Source organism: Eptesicus fuscus, chromosome 12 (genome assembly GCF_027574615.1).
Source record: "Eptesicus fuscus isolate TK198812 chromosome 12, DD_ASM_mEF_20220401, whole genome shotgun sequence".
Lineage (NCBI taxonomy): Eukaryota > Metazoa > Chordata > Mammalia > Chiroptera > Vespertilionidae > Eptesicus > Eptesicus fuscus.
The window spans coordinates 1,581,047-1,600,217 of record NC_072484.1 but is presented as its reverse complement, the minus strand read 5'-3'; the positions used below and the strand labels follow the sequence as shown (position 1 = coordinate 1,600,217).

At 57.6% G+C, this 19,171-nt stretch overlaps 2 protein-coding genes across 4 annotated transcripts in view; one reads left to right on the top strand and one right to left on the bottom strand.

The window, feature by feature from the left end:
• Positions 1-7,995, top strand: part of CDH4 (cadherin 4) — a 376,945-nt gene extending 368,950 nt beyond the window's left edge. For all 3 annotated transcript variants that reach the window (XM_054723857.1, XM_054723855.1, XM_054723858.1), the window contains 5 exons: positions 1,579-1,812; positions 3,726-3,959; positions 4,395-4,534; positions 5,124-5,288; positions 7,588-7,995. In XM_054723857.1, the coding sequence (XP_054579832.1) occupies positions 1,579-1,812; positions 3,726-3,959; positions 4,395-4,534; positions 5,124-5,288; positions 7,588-7,791 (977 nt within the window). In that variant the 3' untranslated portion in view covers positions 7,792-7,995. The remainder of the gene's footprint in view (positions 1-1,578; positions 1,813-3,725; positions 3,960-4,394; positions 4,535-5,123; positions 5,289-7,587) is intronic.
• A 9,002-nt stretch (positions 7,996-16,997) lies between these two features.
• Positions 16,998-19,171, bottom strand: part of TAF4 (TATA-box binding protein associated factor 4) — a 56,983-nt gene continuing 54,809 nt past the window's right edge. The window contains 1 exon segment of the mRNA XM_054724170.1: positions 16,998-18,449. Coding sequence (XP_054580145.1) covers positions 18,282-18,449 — 168 coding nt within the window. The 3' untranslated portion in view covers positions 16,998-18,281.

The following is a 19,171-nucleotide window of genomic DNA, read 5'->3' as shown; positions in this document are numbered from 1 at the left end:
ATCGGCCTGGGCCCACCATCCCATCAGCCTGCACCCACCATCCCATCGGCCTGCACCCACCATCCCATCAGCCTGCGCCCACCATCCCATCAGCCTGCGCCCACCATCCCATCAGCCTGCGCCCACCATCCCATCGGCCTGGGCCCACCATCCCATCGGCCTGCGCCCACCATCCCATCGGCCTGCACCCACCATCCCATCGGCCTGCGCCCACCATCCCATCGGCCTGGGCCCACCATCCCATCGGCCTGCGCCCACCATCCCATCGGCCTGCGCCCACCATCCCATCGGCCTGGGCCCACCATCCCATCGGCCTGCGCCCACCATCCCATCGGACTGCGCCCACCATCCCATCGGCCTGCGCCCACCATCCCATCGGCCTGCGCCCACCATCCCATCGGCCTGCGCCCACCATCCCATCGGCCTGCGCCCACCATCCCATCAGCCTGCGCCCACCATCCCATCAGCCTGCGCCCACCATCCCATCGGCCTGGGCCAAAGCGTGGGGGGCACAAGGGGCGGGGCGGCCCTGAGGAACTCTGGGCCTCAGCAGAGCACCTTTTATCACCTAGAGGCTGGCAGAAGCGGAATAACCGCTATAGAGGGGAACCTGCTGGGCAGAGGGGCGCCTGCTGGACAGAGGGGCGCCTGCTGGGCAGAGGGGAACCTGCTAGGCAGAGGGGGGCCTGCTGGGAAGAGGGAGGCCTACTGGACAGAGGGGCACCTACTGGGCAGAGGCCCTCAATCTCAAACTCGTCTTGCCAGCTCCCTTCCCCAGAGACACAATTCCTAAGGCTCTCCATCTTATATAATAAAAGCCTAATATGCTAAGTGTCCGGTCATCCGGTCGGCTGTTCAACCAATCAAAGCGTAATATGCTAATGATGTGCTAAGACTGCTCAACCGCTCGCTATGACGTGCACTGACCACCAGGGGGCAGACGCTCCGACTGGTAGGTTAGCTTGCTGCTGGGGTCTGGCCAATCAGGACTGAGCAAGACAGGCCGGACATGCCCTGGAGCCCTCCCACAGTCCCTCTCCAGCTGGCCAACCTCCTGCGTCCCTCCCCAGCCCCGATCGTACACTGGTGGGGTCCCTCGGCCTGGCCTGAGCCCTTTTGCAATCTGGGACCCCTCAGGAGATGTCGGAGAGCCAGCTTCAGCCTGATCCCGCAGGCCAGGCCAAGGGACCCCACTGGTGCATGAATTCATGCACTGGGCCTCTAGTTTGGTTATAAGAGTCTAAGCGCAGGGCGCCTGGCCACAGGGAGCCCCACTGGGGAGGAGGGGCAGGGCAACCTGGAAAACTGGGGAAGGGGTCCTGAGTGTGGTTGTGAGCTCTGTGGGCGCTGTCTCCTGCAGCTGTGCTCTGCGTGGAGCTGTGGGTGCATGTGTGGGTGTGTGTGTGCATGTATGTGCGCGGGCATGTGCTCCCATGGCTCTACTTCTGTCTGTGCATGTCGTGTGCAGTTAAGTGGGTGCTGGTGCAGCTTGGGGCGTCCTGGGTGGGGCTGCGGTATGTCCTGTGGTCCTGGAGTATCAGCAATGATCCCGCCTGGTCACCCGTGTCTGTCCCACAGGGGTCCCCCCAGCCAGTGGCACCGGGACCCTCCAGATCTACCTCATCGATATCAATGATAACGCCCCCGAGCTGCTCCCCAAGGAGGCACAGATCTGCGAGAAGCCCAGCCTGGACACCATCAACATCACCGCGGCCGACGCCGACATGGACCCCAACGTCGGCCCCTACGTCTTTGAGCTGCCCTCCGTCCCCGCCGCTGCGCGGAGGAACTGGACCGTCACCCGCCTAAATGGTGAGCCTCACCCGGCGCCAGGACAACCAGACTGAGTCCGGGGTGCGGCCCCCAGGGGCCCGTCGCCCGGGAAGAGCGGGCGGCAGGGAGGGGAGCTGTTCCCACAAGAGGGGTACGTAGCCTGTCGCCTGTCGGAGTCCCCACGAGGCGGGGGCCCCCCGTGCTCCAGGGCTCAGCCACGCCCAGTCCCAGGCTCTCACTGTTGCCACGATCCCAGCAGCTGACCCCCGACCCATACATGTCCTGGCAGTGGGCTCCTCGAGAAGGTACCAGAATTCTGACCTCTGCTAGCGTTGTGCGATGCATCCAGAAAGGTGACACGGATTTCCAGTTTCACTAGACGTGCAGGAGTGCACCGGTCCCCCAGCCTCACCAGCACTGAGTGTCCCTGAAAATCACTTTCCCGATCTCTTAGCCCAAATCATTGTTCCCATGTACCTCTTAACTACTGGAGGGCGTTCTCATGTATGTACTGGCACTTGGTTTCCTCTGGGAACTGTCTGTTGTGGAGCGGATGCGAGTGAACGACCACTGGAGCCCAGACCAAATTAAAATTTAAGGAGCCTTTATTAGCCGGGCGGCCGGACGACCCGGCGACTGCTCTGCCATTCTCCACGCAGGGAGACCAGAGAGCAGCAGCGACCCTTTGTGTAGGACCGCTTTTAAGCACATTAACCACATCCGGTTTTTGCAGAACAAGTAACCCAAGACAAAACAGTTTTTCCCAAGCAACGTCAGGATCATGCCAATGACGACCATGTTATTCACAGGGTCATCCTGTTCTCCAGAAAGCTGACAGTGTTCTATGAAAGAAGGCCTACGTGCTGGGAAGGGGCCATGAGACCATATCTCAAGGCCTGGCCTGGTGTCAGCACTGACAACTCTATCTGGGGCACAGTCCACGGCCTCTCTGGAAGCATGCTCAAACATTCCCACTCTCCAACACTGTCCGCCCAGCCCCGCTATTTCCTCTGAGGCTTTTGCTTATGGTTGATTTGGTCAAACTCTTCACACAGTAGGAGATAGTTCTTCATCCCATGTGTTCGGTGTCTTTTCTTGAATTGACAACATCTTTCACCTTCGTGGTAAGATGCGGAGGGTGTGTGCGTGTGTGTGCTTGTACATGATTACACCTGTGTGTGCTCATTCATGTGTATACCTATGCGTGTGCATTGTGTGTTTGTGTGTGAATATACATGTGTATGTATGTGCATGTGTGTGCTTGTGCGTGAGTATACCTGTGTATGTGTGTGCTTGTACATAAGTATACATGTGTGTTTTTACATGAGTATACTGTGTGTGTGTGCTTGTACATAAGTATACATGTGTGTTTTTACATGAGTATACTGTGTGTGTGTGCTTGTACATGTGAATACCTGTATGTGTGTGTGCTTGTACATGTATATACCTGTGTATGTATGTGCTTATACATGTGTATACCTGTATATGTGTGTGTGCTTATACATGAGTATACCTGTGTGTGTGCATTGTGTGCTTGTACATGAATATACGTGTGTATGTGTGTGCATGTGTGTGCTTGTACATGTGTATACCTGAATATGTATGTGTGTGCTTGTACATGTATATACCTCTGTGTGTGTGCTTGTACATGAGTATACTTGAGTATACCTGTGTGTGTATGCTTGTACATTAGTATACCTGTGTATGTGTGTGCTTGTGCATGAGCATACTTGTGTATGTGTGTGTGCTTGTACCTGAGTACACCTGTGTATGTATATATGTGTGTGCCTATACATGAGCATACTCGTGTGTGTATGTGTGTGTGTGCGCGCGTGCGCTCCACACAGACACAGAGTTTCATGCTGTTGGACTCAGTCTTTGCTTCAGAAGCTGTGCTCAGGAAGGAGGACCGGGTGTTCACTAACAAAGCGCATGCTGTTGCTTTGTGCCAGGCGACTACGCCCAGCTCAGCTTGCGCATCCTGTACCTGGAGGCGGGAGTGTACGATGTGCCCATCATTGTCACAGACTCTGGGAACCCCCCCCTGTCCAACACGTCCGTCATCAAAGTCAAGGTGTGCCCATGCGATGAGAATGGCGACTGCACCACCATCGGCGCGGTGGTGGCAGCTGGCCTGGGCACAGGCGCCATCGTGGCCATCCTCGTCTGCATCGTCATCCTGCTGAGTGAGTACGGCCGAGCACTGCAGGCGCACACCGCCCAGGGTTGTCCAGGAGCGGGCAGAGCCCGGGTTGGCCCTGCAGCCCGTATCTCCCCACCTCTCCCAACCTCCAGGGACCTTTCAGAACGCCCGTTGAACCAGTCGGTGTAACCACAGACACACTCATGAGCATGCATGCATCCCAGCACGTTCACATGGACTGTCCATGTGCATATGTGTGTACATGGCTGCGCGGGCATGCACATGCATATCCACACGTGGACTGCATAGCGTGTGCACTACAGGCGGCAATATGCACACTCTCACAGGTGCACAGCCCACCCATATTCGTCCCAGTGCACACGCATGCTAACATACTCACACAGGCGCACACAACACATGGTGCGTGCCTGCACACATGCACACACAGCCCTGCTCATGGCGCCCCCAAACTCCACAGCCATGGTCTTACTGTTCGTCATGTGGATGAAGCGGCGGGAGAAGGAGCGCCACACAAAGCAGCTTCTCATCGACCCGGAGGACGACGTGCGGGACAATATCCTCAAGTACGATGAGGAGGGCGGCGGCGAGGAAGACCAGGTGAGAGCAGTGTGTGCTTTGTCGCAGCGGGAGAGGGCCCACGTCCAGTGAGGACAGCAGGGCCCTCTTCGCCAGCTGGGCCCCTCTGCCCGAGTTTCCATGCACCTGCACCGCTTCCTCCCTGAGGGGACCCCTCACCCTGCTCCCTGCACCCCAGGGGCTGGGAAGGACAGACCTGTGTGCCAGGGCTGTGGGGTGACCAGGAGGCAGTGTGCCTGGGCGGGGGGATTCCAGGAGCTGCCTAGTTGGACCCTGCGCTCACCACAGTCATTGTGGGAGTCAGGGCAAGTCCTTACCCCACTAAAGCTTCCTGTCCCCGCCCAGAGCAAGGGTGACAGCAGCCCTAGCCCCGGTGTTCTGAGGAACAAAGTTGGAATGTGTGAGGGAGTCCCCCTGGGGGCCCATCAGGCCCTTGAAGGCAGCCAGGGGCACAGGCCCCCCACGTGCCTTCAGGACAGTCAGGATCTGGATGGAGAGGAGGTGGGCATTGTGGGAAGGCGACCAGGGGAGGGAATAGGACAGTGGATTTCTCTGGCGCCCTGCCTGCTGCCCACCTGTGCCTCCCCCTGATTCCTCTCGGCCCGCCCAGGACTATGACCTCAGCCAGCTGCAGCAGCCAGAGGCCACGGAGCATGTGCTGAGCACGGCGGCCGGGGTGCGGCGGGTGGACGAGCGGCCGGTGGGCACCGAGCCCCTGTACCCGGTCAGGCCTGTGGTGCCCCACCCCGGGGACATCGGAGACTTCATCACCGAGGTGGGTGCCCAGGCAGTGGGGAGGGCCCCGAGCAGGGCCCCTCCTGAAGGTAAAACCCTGTGAACACACAGAACCAGCAGTGGTGCCCTCTGCATGGGCCCTGGAGTGTGGAGGGAAGGCCGAGCCCCGCCCTCAGCACCGGGTGAGGGACCGACTCCCTGCCCTCGATTTCCGACTGCATTTGCAGGGGGGCCGTCCGCACTCACGTCCCCGGAATCTGACTTGGAGAGAAGTTCTTAAAACGTGGGGGCTCAGTAAAAAGCAGAGGCTGTGCAGAACAGCCCCCAACACAGGCCGCGTCCCAGGCAAGAGAGGCTTCCACACCTGACGGAAAGTTACCTCGGCTCAGGCAGCGCTCGCTGGCTCCCATGTAATACAAGTTTTAAAACCCCCGAAAGTAGGCCTTCCCAGTCCACGTTTTAAAATGTTTCCTTGTTTCATTTTTGTTGCAGTCTAAATTATTTTTTTTAGTCTTTATTGTTGAAAGTATTACATGTGTTCCCTTTTCCCCCATTGTCCTCTCCCAGCCCGCCCCGCCCCTCAGCCCTGGCCTTCACACACCCCCATTGTCTGTGTCCATTGGTCATGCTTATATGCATACCTTCTCCCTGCCCTCCCCACTGCCTTCCCTCTGAGGTTTGAAGGTCTGTTTTGATGCCTCTCTGTCGAATCTATTTTTGTTCATCAGTTTACGTTGTTCATTAGATTCCACAAATGAGTGAGATCATGTGATACTTATCCTTCTCCGACTGGCTTATTTCGCTTAGCATAATGCTCTCCAGGTCCATCCATGCTGTTGCAAATGGCAAGAGTTCTTTCTTTTTTACAGCAGCGTAGTATTCCATTGTGTAGATGTACCACAGTTTTCTAATCCACTCATCTGCTGATGGGCATTTAGGCTGTTTCCAGATCTTAGCTATGGTGAATTGTGCTGCTATGGACATAGGGATGCATATATCCTTTCTGATTGGTGTTTCTAGTTTCTTGGGATATATTCCTAGAAGTGGGATCACTGGGTCAAATGGGAGTTCCATTTTTAATTTTTTGAGGAAACTCCATACTGTTCTCCACAGTGGCTGCATTCCCACCAGCAGTGCACGAGGGTTCCTTTTTCTCCGCATCCTCACCAGCACTTGTCATTTGTTGATTTGTTGATGGTAGCCATTCTGACAGGTGTGAGGTGATACCTTTTATTGTTGTTTTGATTTGCATCTCTCGGATGATTCGTGACTTTGAGCCTTTTTCCCGATCCACTTTGAGTAACTCTCCCAGGAAGCAAAAACGGACACTGCAGGCTCTGCAGTACTGAACGGGTCGTAAGGATTGGGCAGTGAGGCATCAGCTAGCCAGTGATCACCGTGGACACCTGGGCCGCCCTGCTGGGGACCTCCCAGAGCTAGGATAGACCCCACACCTCCAAGCTGTCCCATCCACGGGCGGGCAGGGCAGGGGGGAGGGGGAGACTGTTCCCAGGGTCACCACCAGCCAGTGAGCCAGCCACACTCAAGGACAAAGGGGGTAGCACCTGGCGGGGCTCCAGCCACACTTGCAACATTGCCGGGTTTTGTTCATGAGGATAGTTAACTTCAAAACTCTGACTCTGGCCAGCTCAGGTGCACATTCCATGTGACAATGATCATGGAATCAAGACCCACGGGCTTCCCTGGAGGGACTGAACTCCAGCCACAGGCCCCGCCCAGCCACAGGCCCCGCCCAGCCACAGGCCCACACAGCCACAGCCCCGCCCAGCCACAGGCCCACACAGCCACAGCCCCGCCCAGCCACAGGCCCACACAGCCACAGCCCCGCCCAGCCACAGGCCCACACAGCCACAGCCCCGCCCAGCCACAGCCCCGCCCAGCCACAGCCCCGCCCAGCCACAGGCCCACACAGCCACAGGCCCACACAGCCACAGCCCCGCCCAGCCACAGGCCCACACAGCCACAGCCCCGCCCAGCCACAGGCCCACACAGCCACAGCCCCGCCCAGCCACAGGCCCACACAGCCACAGCCCCGCCCAACCACAGGCCCCACCCAGCCACAGGCCCACACAGCCACAGCCCCGCCCAGCCACAGGCCCACGTAGCCATGGACCCACCCATCCCGCCATTGAGTTTTCCACCTGTAACAGCTTCTGACCTTTCTCTCCTTGGTTATCTGAGATGCCCTTTGGTCAAACATAGGGAGCACTTGTTGAGCACCTATGGTATGCAGGGCCCTATAGCTTTGCCTGCCCTAGTCTTCTTCCAGTTCCTGAGGCCACAAACCCTCCCCCCTAACCGTGTCTCATGACCCCCAGGGACTCCGAGCGGCAGACAACGACCCCACAGCGCCCCCCTATGACTCCCTGCTGGTCTTCGACTACGAAGGCAGCGGCTCCACCGCAGGCTCCGTCAGCTCCCTAAACTCATCCAGCTCCGGGGACCAAGACTACGATTATCTGAACGACTGGGGGCCCCGGTTCAAGAAGCTGGCAGACATGTACGGAGGCGGCGAGGACTGACTGCCCCTTCCCGGACCAAAGCCGGACCAGCACTCGGAGGGACAGACGGACAGACAGAGGAGCAGGACTTGGGGAGGCCGCTGGTCCTCCCGACTCCCTGCAGACACGTCCTTTAGTGGTGAGCTGGGGGGTCTCCCCGCCCCAGCCCCCCAACATTGAGCTGTCCGGCATGGACACTGCTCGCCCACCGCCCATCACGGGAGCTGACAGTCACTCGAGGGAGCGAGAGGCTCTCGGTCCTGACCGGGGCCTCTTAGACAGAAGCACTGTTTAAAAAACAAGTGCCTTTGGTACGTGTCTTTCCCTCAGACTCAGGAGTGGCTGAAGCAGACAGACCAAGTCCCCCAGCCCGGCCCCAGCACCCCACCCTGGCTCTTCCGAGCTCCGAAGGCACCACCAATTTAGGAATCAGGAGAATGTGTCTCTTTTTTTCTTTTTTCTTTTTGGCCTTTTATGAAGGAAAAAAGTGGGCGACTCGCTTGACAAAATTTACAAAGAAAACATAGTTTGGGATCCAAATCCCAACGGCTCGAGATTTGCCTCGTGCAGCTGGGTCTCCTGGACCCCTTGGGGTGCCTGAGGCCAGGGGGGCAGGGAGGCCCAGCTTCGGCTCCTGCGGCTGTGTTCCCGGGCAACGCCCGTGACCAAAACCGCTGTGTGGGCGTGGTTTTCACGGTGGCCCAGCTGTGCACCCCCCTCCCAAGATGCTTAAATAACTGGGGGCGGGGGGGGGCTCCCAGTGGCCATCTCTGTCCTTGGCTGTCTCCCTGGGTGCCCCTGGTCAACCATTAGGCTCCCCCACCCCGAACACCATCTAGGCTTCCACTACCTTTGGTCCAGGAGAGTATAGTGTCCCAAGAAGCCACAGCCCAAACCAGCCAGCTTCTCACCAAACCATGGCCTGAGCCCTCCTCCCCTCCAGACCGAACCTTGTCACAGGCCCAGCGAGCACCCACCAGTGCAGCCCCAGACCGCGGCCATGCCCGGGGCTGTGCGGTCTCCAAGGCCGAGGCAGCCTCTGTCTCTACCCCTCCCTGCGGGGCCAGAGCTCTCCCATGCTGTGAGCAGCATGGACGGCGGGGACCTGCTCGGAATGGCCTGAGATGCGTCTGGGTGGCACCTGCTGGAGACAGCAGCCCACCCCTTTCTCTGGACCGGGTCAACCGCCCTTCGAATACCAGTCCAACTCCATCCAGAGGCCGGGGACTCGGTTCTGCAGGATGGACGACAGGCTGTGTCCCAGGGCCCTGGGGAGACCCTGGCTGCAATCAATGCGGGGTGAGAAGCAGCACCTGGGGCGTCCCTGGATGTGAAGGCGCCTCCGGCCGGCAGGAGACAGGCACCCTCAAGGGGGATCCTTGTGCTTGGTCCACCTCAGGTTCCCCGAGGAAGGGTGAAGGGTGCCACTGGCCTGGGCAGGACTTGGCATCAGGGCCCCCTGGGGGAGGGGAGTCCCAGCGGACCAAGGACAAGGAAACTGGCCTGCTCCTGGGAACAGGGAGGAGCCTGGGGAAGTTAGGGTGCAGCAAGGCAAGTGTTCCTCCTTCCCCATCTGGGGTCCTTGAGTCGTTCCTCCTCCTATGGCCTATCCCCGTTCATGGTCACCCTCTTTTCAGAACAACTTTGGCCTTGAAGGTGAACTTGAGTGCTCATGGGCGTGTCCCCATTGGACATCAGGGTTCTTCCCCAAACCACACTCATCACCAACTCCGTCCATTCTCCCAGAGCCAAGCTGGGCTGCAGCTGCAGCCTGTCCCACGAAGGCTCTGTCCCTGACCCACCCATGGCTGCCCAGGGAGGGAGGTCACTGTGTCACATGCTGGATGTCAGGGGGTGACCTTCCAAGGGAAGGGGACCAGGCCCCCGGTCCTGAGCCTTGCTATGCAGATTGTCGGGTCAGGCAGAGAACTGCCCTTGCGTCTGCAGCGAGGCATGGGGGAGCTTGGTGGTGGGATCAGGGCTAGCAGGAAGTGAGCTGGGATGTTCTGTTTTTGTTTCTTTGGGGAAAGTGCATCCTTCAGGCGAAGTGCTAAGTGTGACTGTGGCTCTACAGCTGAGGCAGCTGTGGGCCCCTCTCGGGAATCCCGAGTCCTCCTGGGCCCCCAGGGGTTCACCTCAGGGGTGGCGGTGCCCAGCCAGCCCAGGTCTCAGCAGCCCATGCACCGACCCATCCCGCCTTGCTCACCACTTCCTGTCCCTCTGCCCCGAGGTGGATGTCCGTCTCATGTGCCTCCCTCCGGCTCCTTCCCCTCCCTTGCCTCTTGTTACTGCCAGGCCCCTGGTTCATTTTGCCTAAATCCTGCAGGCTGAAGCTGCAGCAGCCTGCTGGGGACGTCACAGGGGCCTTCCCATGCCTGTCCCTGCTCCCAGACAGCGGGACAGCTAGGCCCTCTCCCCCCCACCCGGGCAGCCCCAGGGGCCAAAGAAAGATGGGTGCCCACCCCCTCCCAGATCCATGCCGGAACTCCTCCAAGGCCGAGTTAGCATTAGCTAAGCGTCCCATCAGTACTGAACGTCTCTTACGTAGCTTATAGATTCGGCGGGGCCATGAGCAGGGAGCGGGCCTGGGCCTGGACTCGGCAATGGCAAAGGCTCGGGCGTGGTTGGTTCCTGGGGGAGCTTTGTTCTGTGAGCAGGACAGTCCGGTGCTGCGGGGCATGTCAGGAGGCCCTGACCTTGGTCGCTGGCACCCCAGCCCAGGGCCGCCATGCCTGCCACACAGGTTGGCGCTTTCTCGTGTCCTTCAGCACATCCAAAGTGTCAGGGTGCCAGGCCCAGACCCCCAGCGCCCCGGTGAGCGCAGCCAGCACAGCTCGCCAGAGGACAGCTCTGGTAAAAGCTGGGGCGGGAGAGTCTCAACCACAGTCAGCGCTGAACGGAGCAGCAGCCAAACCAGGACCACACCTCCCGTGCACAGGGCGCCCGCCGGGCGCAGCTCACCAGCGTGGCGTACGTGGGCGGCTCTGCCTCGGCTGGGCCACGTCTCTGGAACTGGAACACGTCTGCTTTCCTTTCTCCTCCTCCATTCGGGTTCTTTTCATTTTTTCATTTTTTTATGTTTTGCATGTTTCTTTTGAAAAAGGACAAAATGTGTAGCAGCCCGCATGACTGTGGTTGTTTTGGGGAAAGATACTGGAGTGTGATGTATTCGCGCTGCAACTCTGAGCATTGCGCAGTGAGACAAACGTTCCGACTTCTTTTGTAATCGTCAACAGCACAACTATTTTGTATTGTTGTTTGTATCATTTTGTACCAAAAAAAAACAAAAAAACAAAAACAGGAATAAAAGGGAAACGCGTCGATGTTTTCAGTGCTTTCAGTGCAGCGGCCAGTCCTGCTTCTGAGGGAGGGGCTGTACACGGCTTGTCCTGGAGCGGCCGGGCGCCACACGCTGCTCTGAGGAGTAAATAAAGTCCCTGTGAAACAGGTGGCCTCACCGGGCTTGTTTCTGTCCCCTTGTTCAAAGGCGGATGGCACTCAGACGCTGGGTGGACGAGCATGTCGGGTTTGGTATCCGTGGGACCTGTCCACTCAGCAAACGTGTGTGAGCACCGCCTCTGTCCCTGGCACTGTTCTGGGCTCTGGGGGCACAGACAGGAACAGTCAGGCCCCTCACACGGAGGCCTAGGGAAACTGTGCAAATGAAGGCCCCTGTCACTGTGTCTTAATATTTCAGAATTCTTAGATGGCCCAATGCAAGCTAACAAACTGAAATAACATATATCCCTCTCCTACCCCAAAGCAAACCTCCACGAGACCATGGAGACCCGGCTCAAATTTACAATTCTCAGGCCTCCCTCACCCCAGACTGTGAACCCAAAGATAAGCAGGTCCACCCCCTAACCTCCAGGCTCAGCTATCCTTGGAAGCTCTCTGATTGGCCCAGCCTGGTCATGTGACCCAGCCTGCCCTTGCTCCCCAGCCTGAGTCTGAGCTGGAGGAGCTGCAGTGCCGGCTGGCAGAGGCCACACACCAGAGCCACCCAGGAGGCTGGACCCACAGAGGCTTCACCCTCCTCAGGGAAACCCCACTAAGTGGCACAGTCAGACCCAGAGCTGTTCTGGGCCACAAATTTGCATGCACAGCAATCCCAGGGCAGGTCACCATTACAGGCACAATTAGCACTTGCTGATTTTAAGGGTGCGAGCTCCTTACATTCACAACTAAGCGAGTGCTGTGGCCTGCTCCTGCGGTGGGACAAATGTTCCTGTAACCAGGCCCAGCACCAGGCCCTGGGGAAGTCTGCTTGTAGTACACAGGCTCCACAGCAGAGGGCTGGCTGGCCCAGAGGTGGGGCCTGGCCAAAATAACCCCAAGTCCAGCGGAAAGCCCCTTCCCTGAGACCTAGGGGCCTGCTCGTGGGTCATATCACTAGATGGAGGTCGGAGGTCGCAGGTCCCCGCTGCACATGGAGCCCTGAAAGGGGTATTCAGGGTATTCAGAACTACTGGTGCTCAGGGGTTCCACCAGGTGACAGCCCGCCCTGCTGGCCAAGTATGCCTGGTCTGCTGGCTGGGGGCTCTGGGACGGCATGCTGGGGGGCAGGCAGATGCACATGAGGACCCCAGGACACAGTGACACAATCCTCCCTCCGTAGGCCACGCCACAGGGGCAGCCCCCAGCCACGAGTCCAATGCCCGTCTCCTGGCAGGAGTCCAGGCCGGCCTTGCCCAGGATGTGGGGGAGGGTAGCAGCCCTGAGAGAGTCTCCTGACCCGGGAGGCCCGGCTGATCAGATTAGGAAGAGCACAGGTTTGCAGGTGGACAAGGGAACGTGGCAAAGGGAAGGTGAGGTGGTTGTGCAGGTGGGGCAGCCGCCCAGTGGGACTTGGGTGGACATTGGGGCCAGAGCAGGACCAGCAGTGAACTGACTGCCCCTGGCATCCAAGGTGAGGCGGGGAGGGGGGATTTCGAGTGTGTCAGGACTGGGCACTGTGGGAGGGGCAGCCACACTGTCCCGAGTCTGTGATACGGGAGAACTCGTGAGACTTGAGACCAAGCAAGAAGCTTCCGCGGTTCAGGTCAAGGTGCCACAGTGATTGCCACGTCCGACAACAATGCTAGTGGCTGCTGCTGGGTGGGCACCATCTCCACCTCCCCAGTCCTGGGATGTCCACCTGGGAGCTGTTTTATTTAAGAAAGAAATCATCTACTCTGACCCTAATTTTAACTGACCCAGGAGGTGTGGGCACCTGCCTCTCTCGGCCCCTGGCAGGTGCCCACCTCCTGTCCCATCTCACCCCGACCCTGGTGCCCTGAGGGACATTTCTGTCCCACATGCACACGTCCCTACCCCATCTGCCCGCTTGCATGCTGCTCAGCACAGGTCCCCAGGAGCTGCCCCAGCCCCTGACAACCAAGGCCAGGCTGGGGGATGGTGACGAAGGCAGGACCCGGGTGTGGGAAACGCCCCTGAGCGGAGATACCACCCAAGCAGGGCTACGAGTGTGGGGGCGTAGGGGCTGGCCACAGTTATCCCGCACAAATCTGCCACACTGGAGGCCAGGACACAGCATCTCATGGTGAGATTGGGAGACACACTCTGACTCCCACTCTGATTTGGGGGCCACCATCCCAGGAACATGCTACTCATTGATCCCACAGCTCACTGGGCTCTCACGACAGCCCTGAGGGGCACCTAGGCGGAGACCCAGGCCCTGCCTTAGGTGGCCAGCTAACCTGGACCTGCCCTGGGCGCCTACTAAAGGGCGGAGGGAGTGGGGTGTGGCCAAGTGACAGGTCACACACACACACACACACACACACACACACAGGGGCAGACTTCAGGCAGGCCTCTTCCTCCACCCTCCCTCCCAACCCAAGTGCTCCGTATCACACCCCAACGCCTGCCCACCACCAGGCCCCCACTCACCCGCTGCGGCTCTGGGCGGCTGCAGGGAGCTGTCCGTGGTGCTGAGCCTCCAGGTGTGGGTCCGGTGGCCGTGGCTTCAGAAGATGCCTGCAGCAACTTCTGCTGCTTAGGAATAAATTGTCTGCTTGGAAATCAACCTCAAGGATAAGAGTGGGGACAGAGCTCCAGGCACAAGGAGGTCCCTTCGCCCATCCCTCCCTGCTGAGTGGGCCATGCATTGGCGCCCAGGGGTTGGCCCCACAGCAGTTCCGTCTCCGCTCAGTGCCCCCGCCCCCCTTGCAAGGCTGGGAGAACCTGGGGTGCTGAGTCCTCAGACTCCTTTGTGGGGGAGGCCTTTCTGCCCAAGACCCTCCTGTGGTCCTCACAAACCCCTCGTTTCATTGATTTCTTAAAGCAACTGAATTGTTTTACACCTATGTGCTTTCCCTTGAGTATTTCCTCTGGTCTGTCTCCACCTCTTGGCAGGGCCTGGCCGGGCTCCCGAGCACTGGCCTCTTACTTTCCAAGGTCATCCAGCTGGGGGAGGAGTCCCAGAAGAGAAGGGGGCTCAGTCCCAATGGAGGGACTCTGGGGGTGATGCGGGGAAGGGAGGCAGAGAAACTTCCAGAAGCTTGTTAAGGGACCAGGCAGGAGGGTTGAGCTTGCTGCACCTGGAGCCATGAGTGACCTCTGCTTCCGCCACCCTGCCTTTCCCTTCCCTTCAAATTTAGGGAATGGTCGCCATGGAAACTGAGGCCTGGGGTCAGGAGCCATTGCTCAACACCAATCAGGTGGGCCTGCTGGGAGGGGTGGAGAAGCCCCTCGGTGTGTGCCCTCCACATCCCCGCCACCCGGCCATGGCCAGCCATGTGAAACCCTGCCCCTCGGCTGCCGAGAGAAAGCTGCCTGGTGGCAATGCCAGCCGCCGAGGGGCTCTGGCCATGAAGAGGCTGAGCCCACTTTACAGGGTCTGCGCCCCAAACCCAGGAGGCCAGCCGCAGCCAAGGTTTGTTCTCTCCAGCTCACCCCAAACACTGAACTAACTGCTGGGTGTGTTTCCTGGGTCGCTGTAACAGGACATGCTGGGCAGTTGACACAGATCTTTCTCCCAGATCTGGAGGCCCGAAGTCCGAGCCCGGTGTCACTGGGCTGACCCAGGGCCGAGCTCCTTCTGGGAGCACCCTCCTGCCTGTCCCTCGGCCCTTTAGTAGGTGCCCAGGCCAGGGCTGGGATGGTGTCACCCTAATCTCTGCCTGTCTTCACGTGGCTTCTCTAATCTCCCCCAGCCTCCCTCTTAAGGACACTTGTCACTGGATTTAGGACCCACGATGGCCTCACCTCAAAATCCTTAACTTACACCCAGAGACCCTTTATCCAAATAAGGTCACAGAGCGGGCTCTGTGGATTGGGACCTATTTTGGGGGACCATTTTTCAACTGAACACAATTGTTGACATTGAAAAATCGAGATATTTTAATGCCACCACCCAGCCTCCTCTGCACCTCTCCCTCCACCCCCACCAAAATGAACCAGGGTCTGGGTTCTCTCAGGAGATCATCTGAGTCTGGGGTCAGGGCTACGGGTGTGGAGAAGCTGCTGGAGAGGAAGCGAGAGGGGAGAGCCTGTGATCCCTGGCTTATCCTCAGGAGGGCAGGGTGCCAACTCTGACCCCACGTGCCACACCCTTAGCAGGAAGAGCTTGGTCAGCTCCAAGAGGTAACTGGCAGTTGCACATCCCCACCTCCGTGCACCCCACCCCCAATGCTCAAGTCCCTGACCCTTCCCGCCTGCCCCACCTCCCATGTGTCCTGTGTGCCCAGACTCCTGTGCCCAGCCCTCCTGCCCGGCCCCCCATAAGCCTCCATGACCCCCACAAATTGCCCCCAGCCCCCACCCATGTCAAGCCACCTCTTTTCCCTTTCTGCATCCCCCTACCACTGGCTCCCACATAAGCCCAGGTCCTAGGGGCCCGTGCTGCCACCTGGCTGTCACCTGGTGGCCTCAACGCTGGAAGGCAGTCCCTGCATGTCCTCGATGAATGCACTAGCCCCAGCCGCCCCCACGGCCTCCTGGCCATGGCCTCCAGCACAGTCTCACCAGGGCGAGGCACCCCCGCCACCCACAGACACCCCTGCACTGGGGAGGGGTCCCAAGAGCATCCCAGAGACCCTGTGCCCGCCCTCTGGACTTGCGCCCAACCCCCCCACACTGCCACTCCTGCCTTCACCACATCCCCCGCCAAGTGTCTTCACACTGGAACACGGCTTTTTTATTCACGTTCGTTTACTTCTGCATCTTCACTGACATGTGTTAGAGGTACGATAAACTGCACATGTGCTTATGGAATGCAGCTCAAGAAGTTCTGACATTTGCACCACGGCCAGCACCAAGCCCCTCCCGACTCCCAGGCAGCACAGGCTGTCACAGGTCCCTCCGCGTCCCAACGCTGCATCATGGTGACTCTGAGACTCGTGGTGGCTATAAAAAGGAACGATTCAGAGACACAGACAGACACGCACAGGGAGAAAACACCACACAGAGGTGAAGGGGTAATGCTTCCCAAGCCCAGGACTGTCCCGAGATGCCACAAGCCAGGAGCTGGGGGAGGGGCCCGAAACGGATCACCCCTTGGACACCCAGCCTGCAGACCTGGACGGCAGATGTCCACTATGGACGCCCCATGTGCTGGGCTTGGCTGCACAGCCGCGGCAGGCACAGCAGTACCGCACTGAGAGCGGTGGTTTCCAGTGTGACTTGTAAATAAGCCCACATATTGCTGGAGATCCATCCAACCAGCTAAACTTAATGTGAGAAGTAGTCACCAACTCCAATTAAGCCAACAACTGGTCACTTATGGCTCAAGAGACAGTGCACTGCTGTGGATGTGACCCCTGAGCCTTGGAGGGGGTCCTACCTGAACCCTCAGATAGACCGGAGGCAGGGCCACCAGGAGACCCCACCTTCCTCCATGGTTGTGGGTCCTCATCAGGGCTTGGCCATCCAGGCCGCCCGCACAGACTCACCAGCAGGGCCCACCACAGGCCTTACCTGGCCTCGCCCCGCTGGGCCCCAGCTCATCTGCAGGGACAAGAGCCCTGCTGTCCACATAGCACGGGGCCATCTGTGTCCCGTGGGGTGGCCCAGACTGAGAGCCCACCAAGGTGTGAGCTCATCTCTGCCAGGCATTACTCTGCACCGTGGGCATCTGTCCGTGGAGGTGAGTCCTTGCTAGGTGAGTCGCGGGGGCTTAGATACTGGTTCTAACAAGTGGCTCATAAGTAAGCACCTCAGCAGAGCCAGAGCTGAGTCTCTGGCAGCATCTAAAACTGGAAACTGGGAAAAATAGGCAAAACAAATACAGATAAATTTGTTTTTAATAAAGGAGTTAATTTTCTTTCAACCCTATATAAAACAATAGCAATTAAAAACTTCATTTTTGAAAGTAAAATATTTACATATGAACAAGTAACTGTGCAAAATTTACATGAAAAAATGGAAAGACGGGATTTCCTAAAAGACAAAATAAAAGGTGTAACAGTTCTCAGGTGTCGGTAAAAAATACTGATCTTTCAGCTCCCACTCTGGCGAATTAGTCTACCGTGAGGTTCCCACGGAGAAAGCCAAGTATTTACAGTCATAAAAGTACTATCAATAGACAATTTAATACAATAACCTCTGAAAATATAAAGAACCAATTAGTATATTTGTAATAAAAAAATAGGTACAAAGAAGGGGCTTGCTCTGGGCATCTGTAAAGGGCCCACAGCTCGCACACAGTCTCTTAGCAAAATAATTACAGTTTACAGAGGCGTTTCATGTTATGTGCCAAAGTATGTACAATTACTGACAAAATACACCAGCCATTCTCAACACTTGATTCACACTGAGAAAGTCTTTTGATGATTCTTCTCAACTTTGATTTTATTTCATCTAAGTTTTCACTTTTAGCTAAAAAACACAGTGCAAGTAAAATATATTTATGCTGAAAAGGTTTTCATTTCTTTTAACTTTACAGCTTTACAAACTATAGCAAATAAAATGCATTTGTACAGATGCCGGCCACACATCCGGGAGCCGCCAGGCCGGCTCCGCGAGGCAGGAGAGTGACTCACCCAGAGGCCGTGGTGGGCCGTGTTCCTCGAGTGCTGAATGGGGAGGGGGGGATAAATAGTCTAAAAATCAGTTTGCTTTGCCAACTGACTGATACAAAAATAAAATAAATGAAATGAGGTCATTGGCTTGCAGACACACACCTACGCAGTAAGTGGGGCTGAACTAAAACCAAATGCACAAATAATGTAAAAGCCGCTAGGAGGCGACATAGGGCAGCTAATTATTTGCTAAACGATTCTGTCAGCTTTTATATATGGCTTGTTTGGCAAGAAGGCCACTCAATCAAAGATGAGTTAGGATTTAGTTGTCCGTTAAGAGTGCCCATGGGCCTCTGTTTTCTCTGTTACAGAAACTTGTTTTCTTCCGGACTGAAGAGTTGACTTAGAAACAGGAATATAAAACGGTTCCATTGCAAAGAGGTGGCTGTTTTTTAAACAATATCCCATTTGCTTGTTACAAAAAGGCGTAATCTGCAAATATATAAAAACGTCCCCAGGCGTCTCTAACGAGATGCCGCAGGTCCTGTGCTACTTAAGGAACGCTTTATAAAGCAACAGTGAATGGCTTGTCTCGCGTTCATTTTCTAAACAAAATATGAGGTCCCTGAGGTTGACCCGCGTGATCCTTTGTCGTGTGAACTGTCGGGGGGTTCCCACGCCGGAGCTGCCGGGGACTGCAGAGCCCGGGCCGGACCCCTGGTGACAAAGGAGAAGACAGCCGAGTTAGTGGTGCACAGGATAGTCCGGACTCAGGGCAGAAGAAAGGGCGGGGCCAGGTGAGGGCCCCAGGATGGCACGTCTGGGGGCAACTCGAGTCTCCCTTAGTGTCCCAAGGAACCCTGATTGTGGAGGAAGCCAGGTGGGACAGGCCCCATCCCAGAGACCCACTCCTTGAGCTGAAGTGAGTCCCCACGGGGCAGGGTGAGGCAGGGTCAGGAACCCACAATGACCTGCAGGGCCGCGCTCCAGAACACTAGCCCCAAGCTCCCCAGAGCTCAATCCCTGTGGCCTAAGGAGGGAAGAGGTGGTGGCTCCTGCCCAAGGGCACAGCAGAGAGGCTCCTGGGTTTGTGGCCAATGTCCCCCAATCTCCACGCATCTGGGGGCTCAGGCAGGGCCGATGCCTGGGGCCAGAGTATCATCCCCACTTCACTGACAAAGGCACATTCCTGACGCCACAAGGTCTGGAACCGGACAGGCTGGTGGTCAGCTGGCTGGGGTGCAGCACTCCGTGGTCCCTTGGACAAGAGAGGGGCTCCCTGCTGGTCTGAGCGGATGCAGCCTGCGCCCTGGGCCCCGGACATGGGCCTGAGTCTCTGGTACTTGTAGAGACGGAGTCTGGGGGTCCTCCTGGAAGCACCTTGCGGGCCCAGCAGCAGCAGCATCCATGGTCTCAGCACATCATCGCCTCCATCGCAC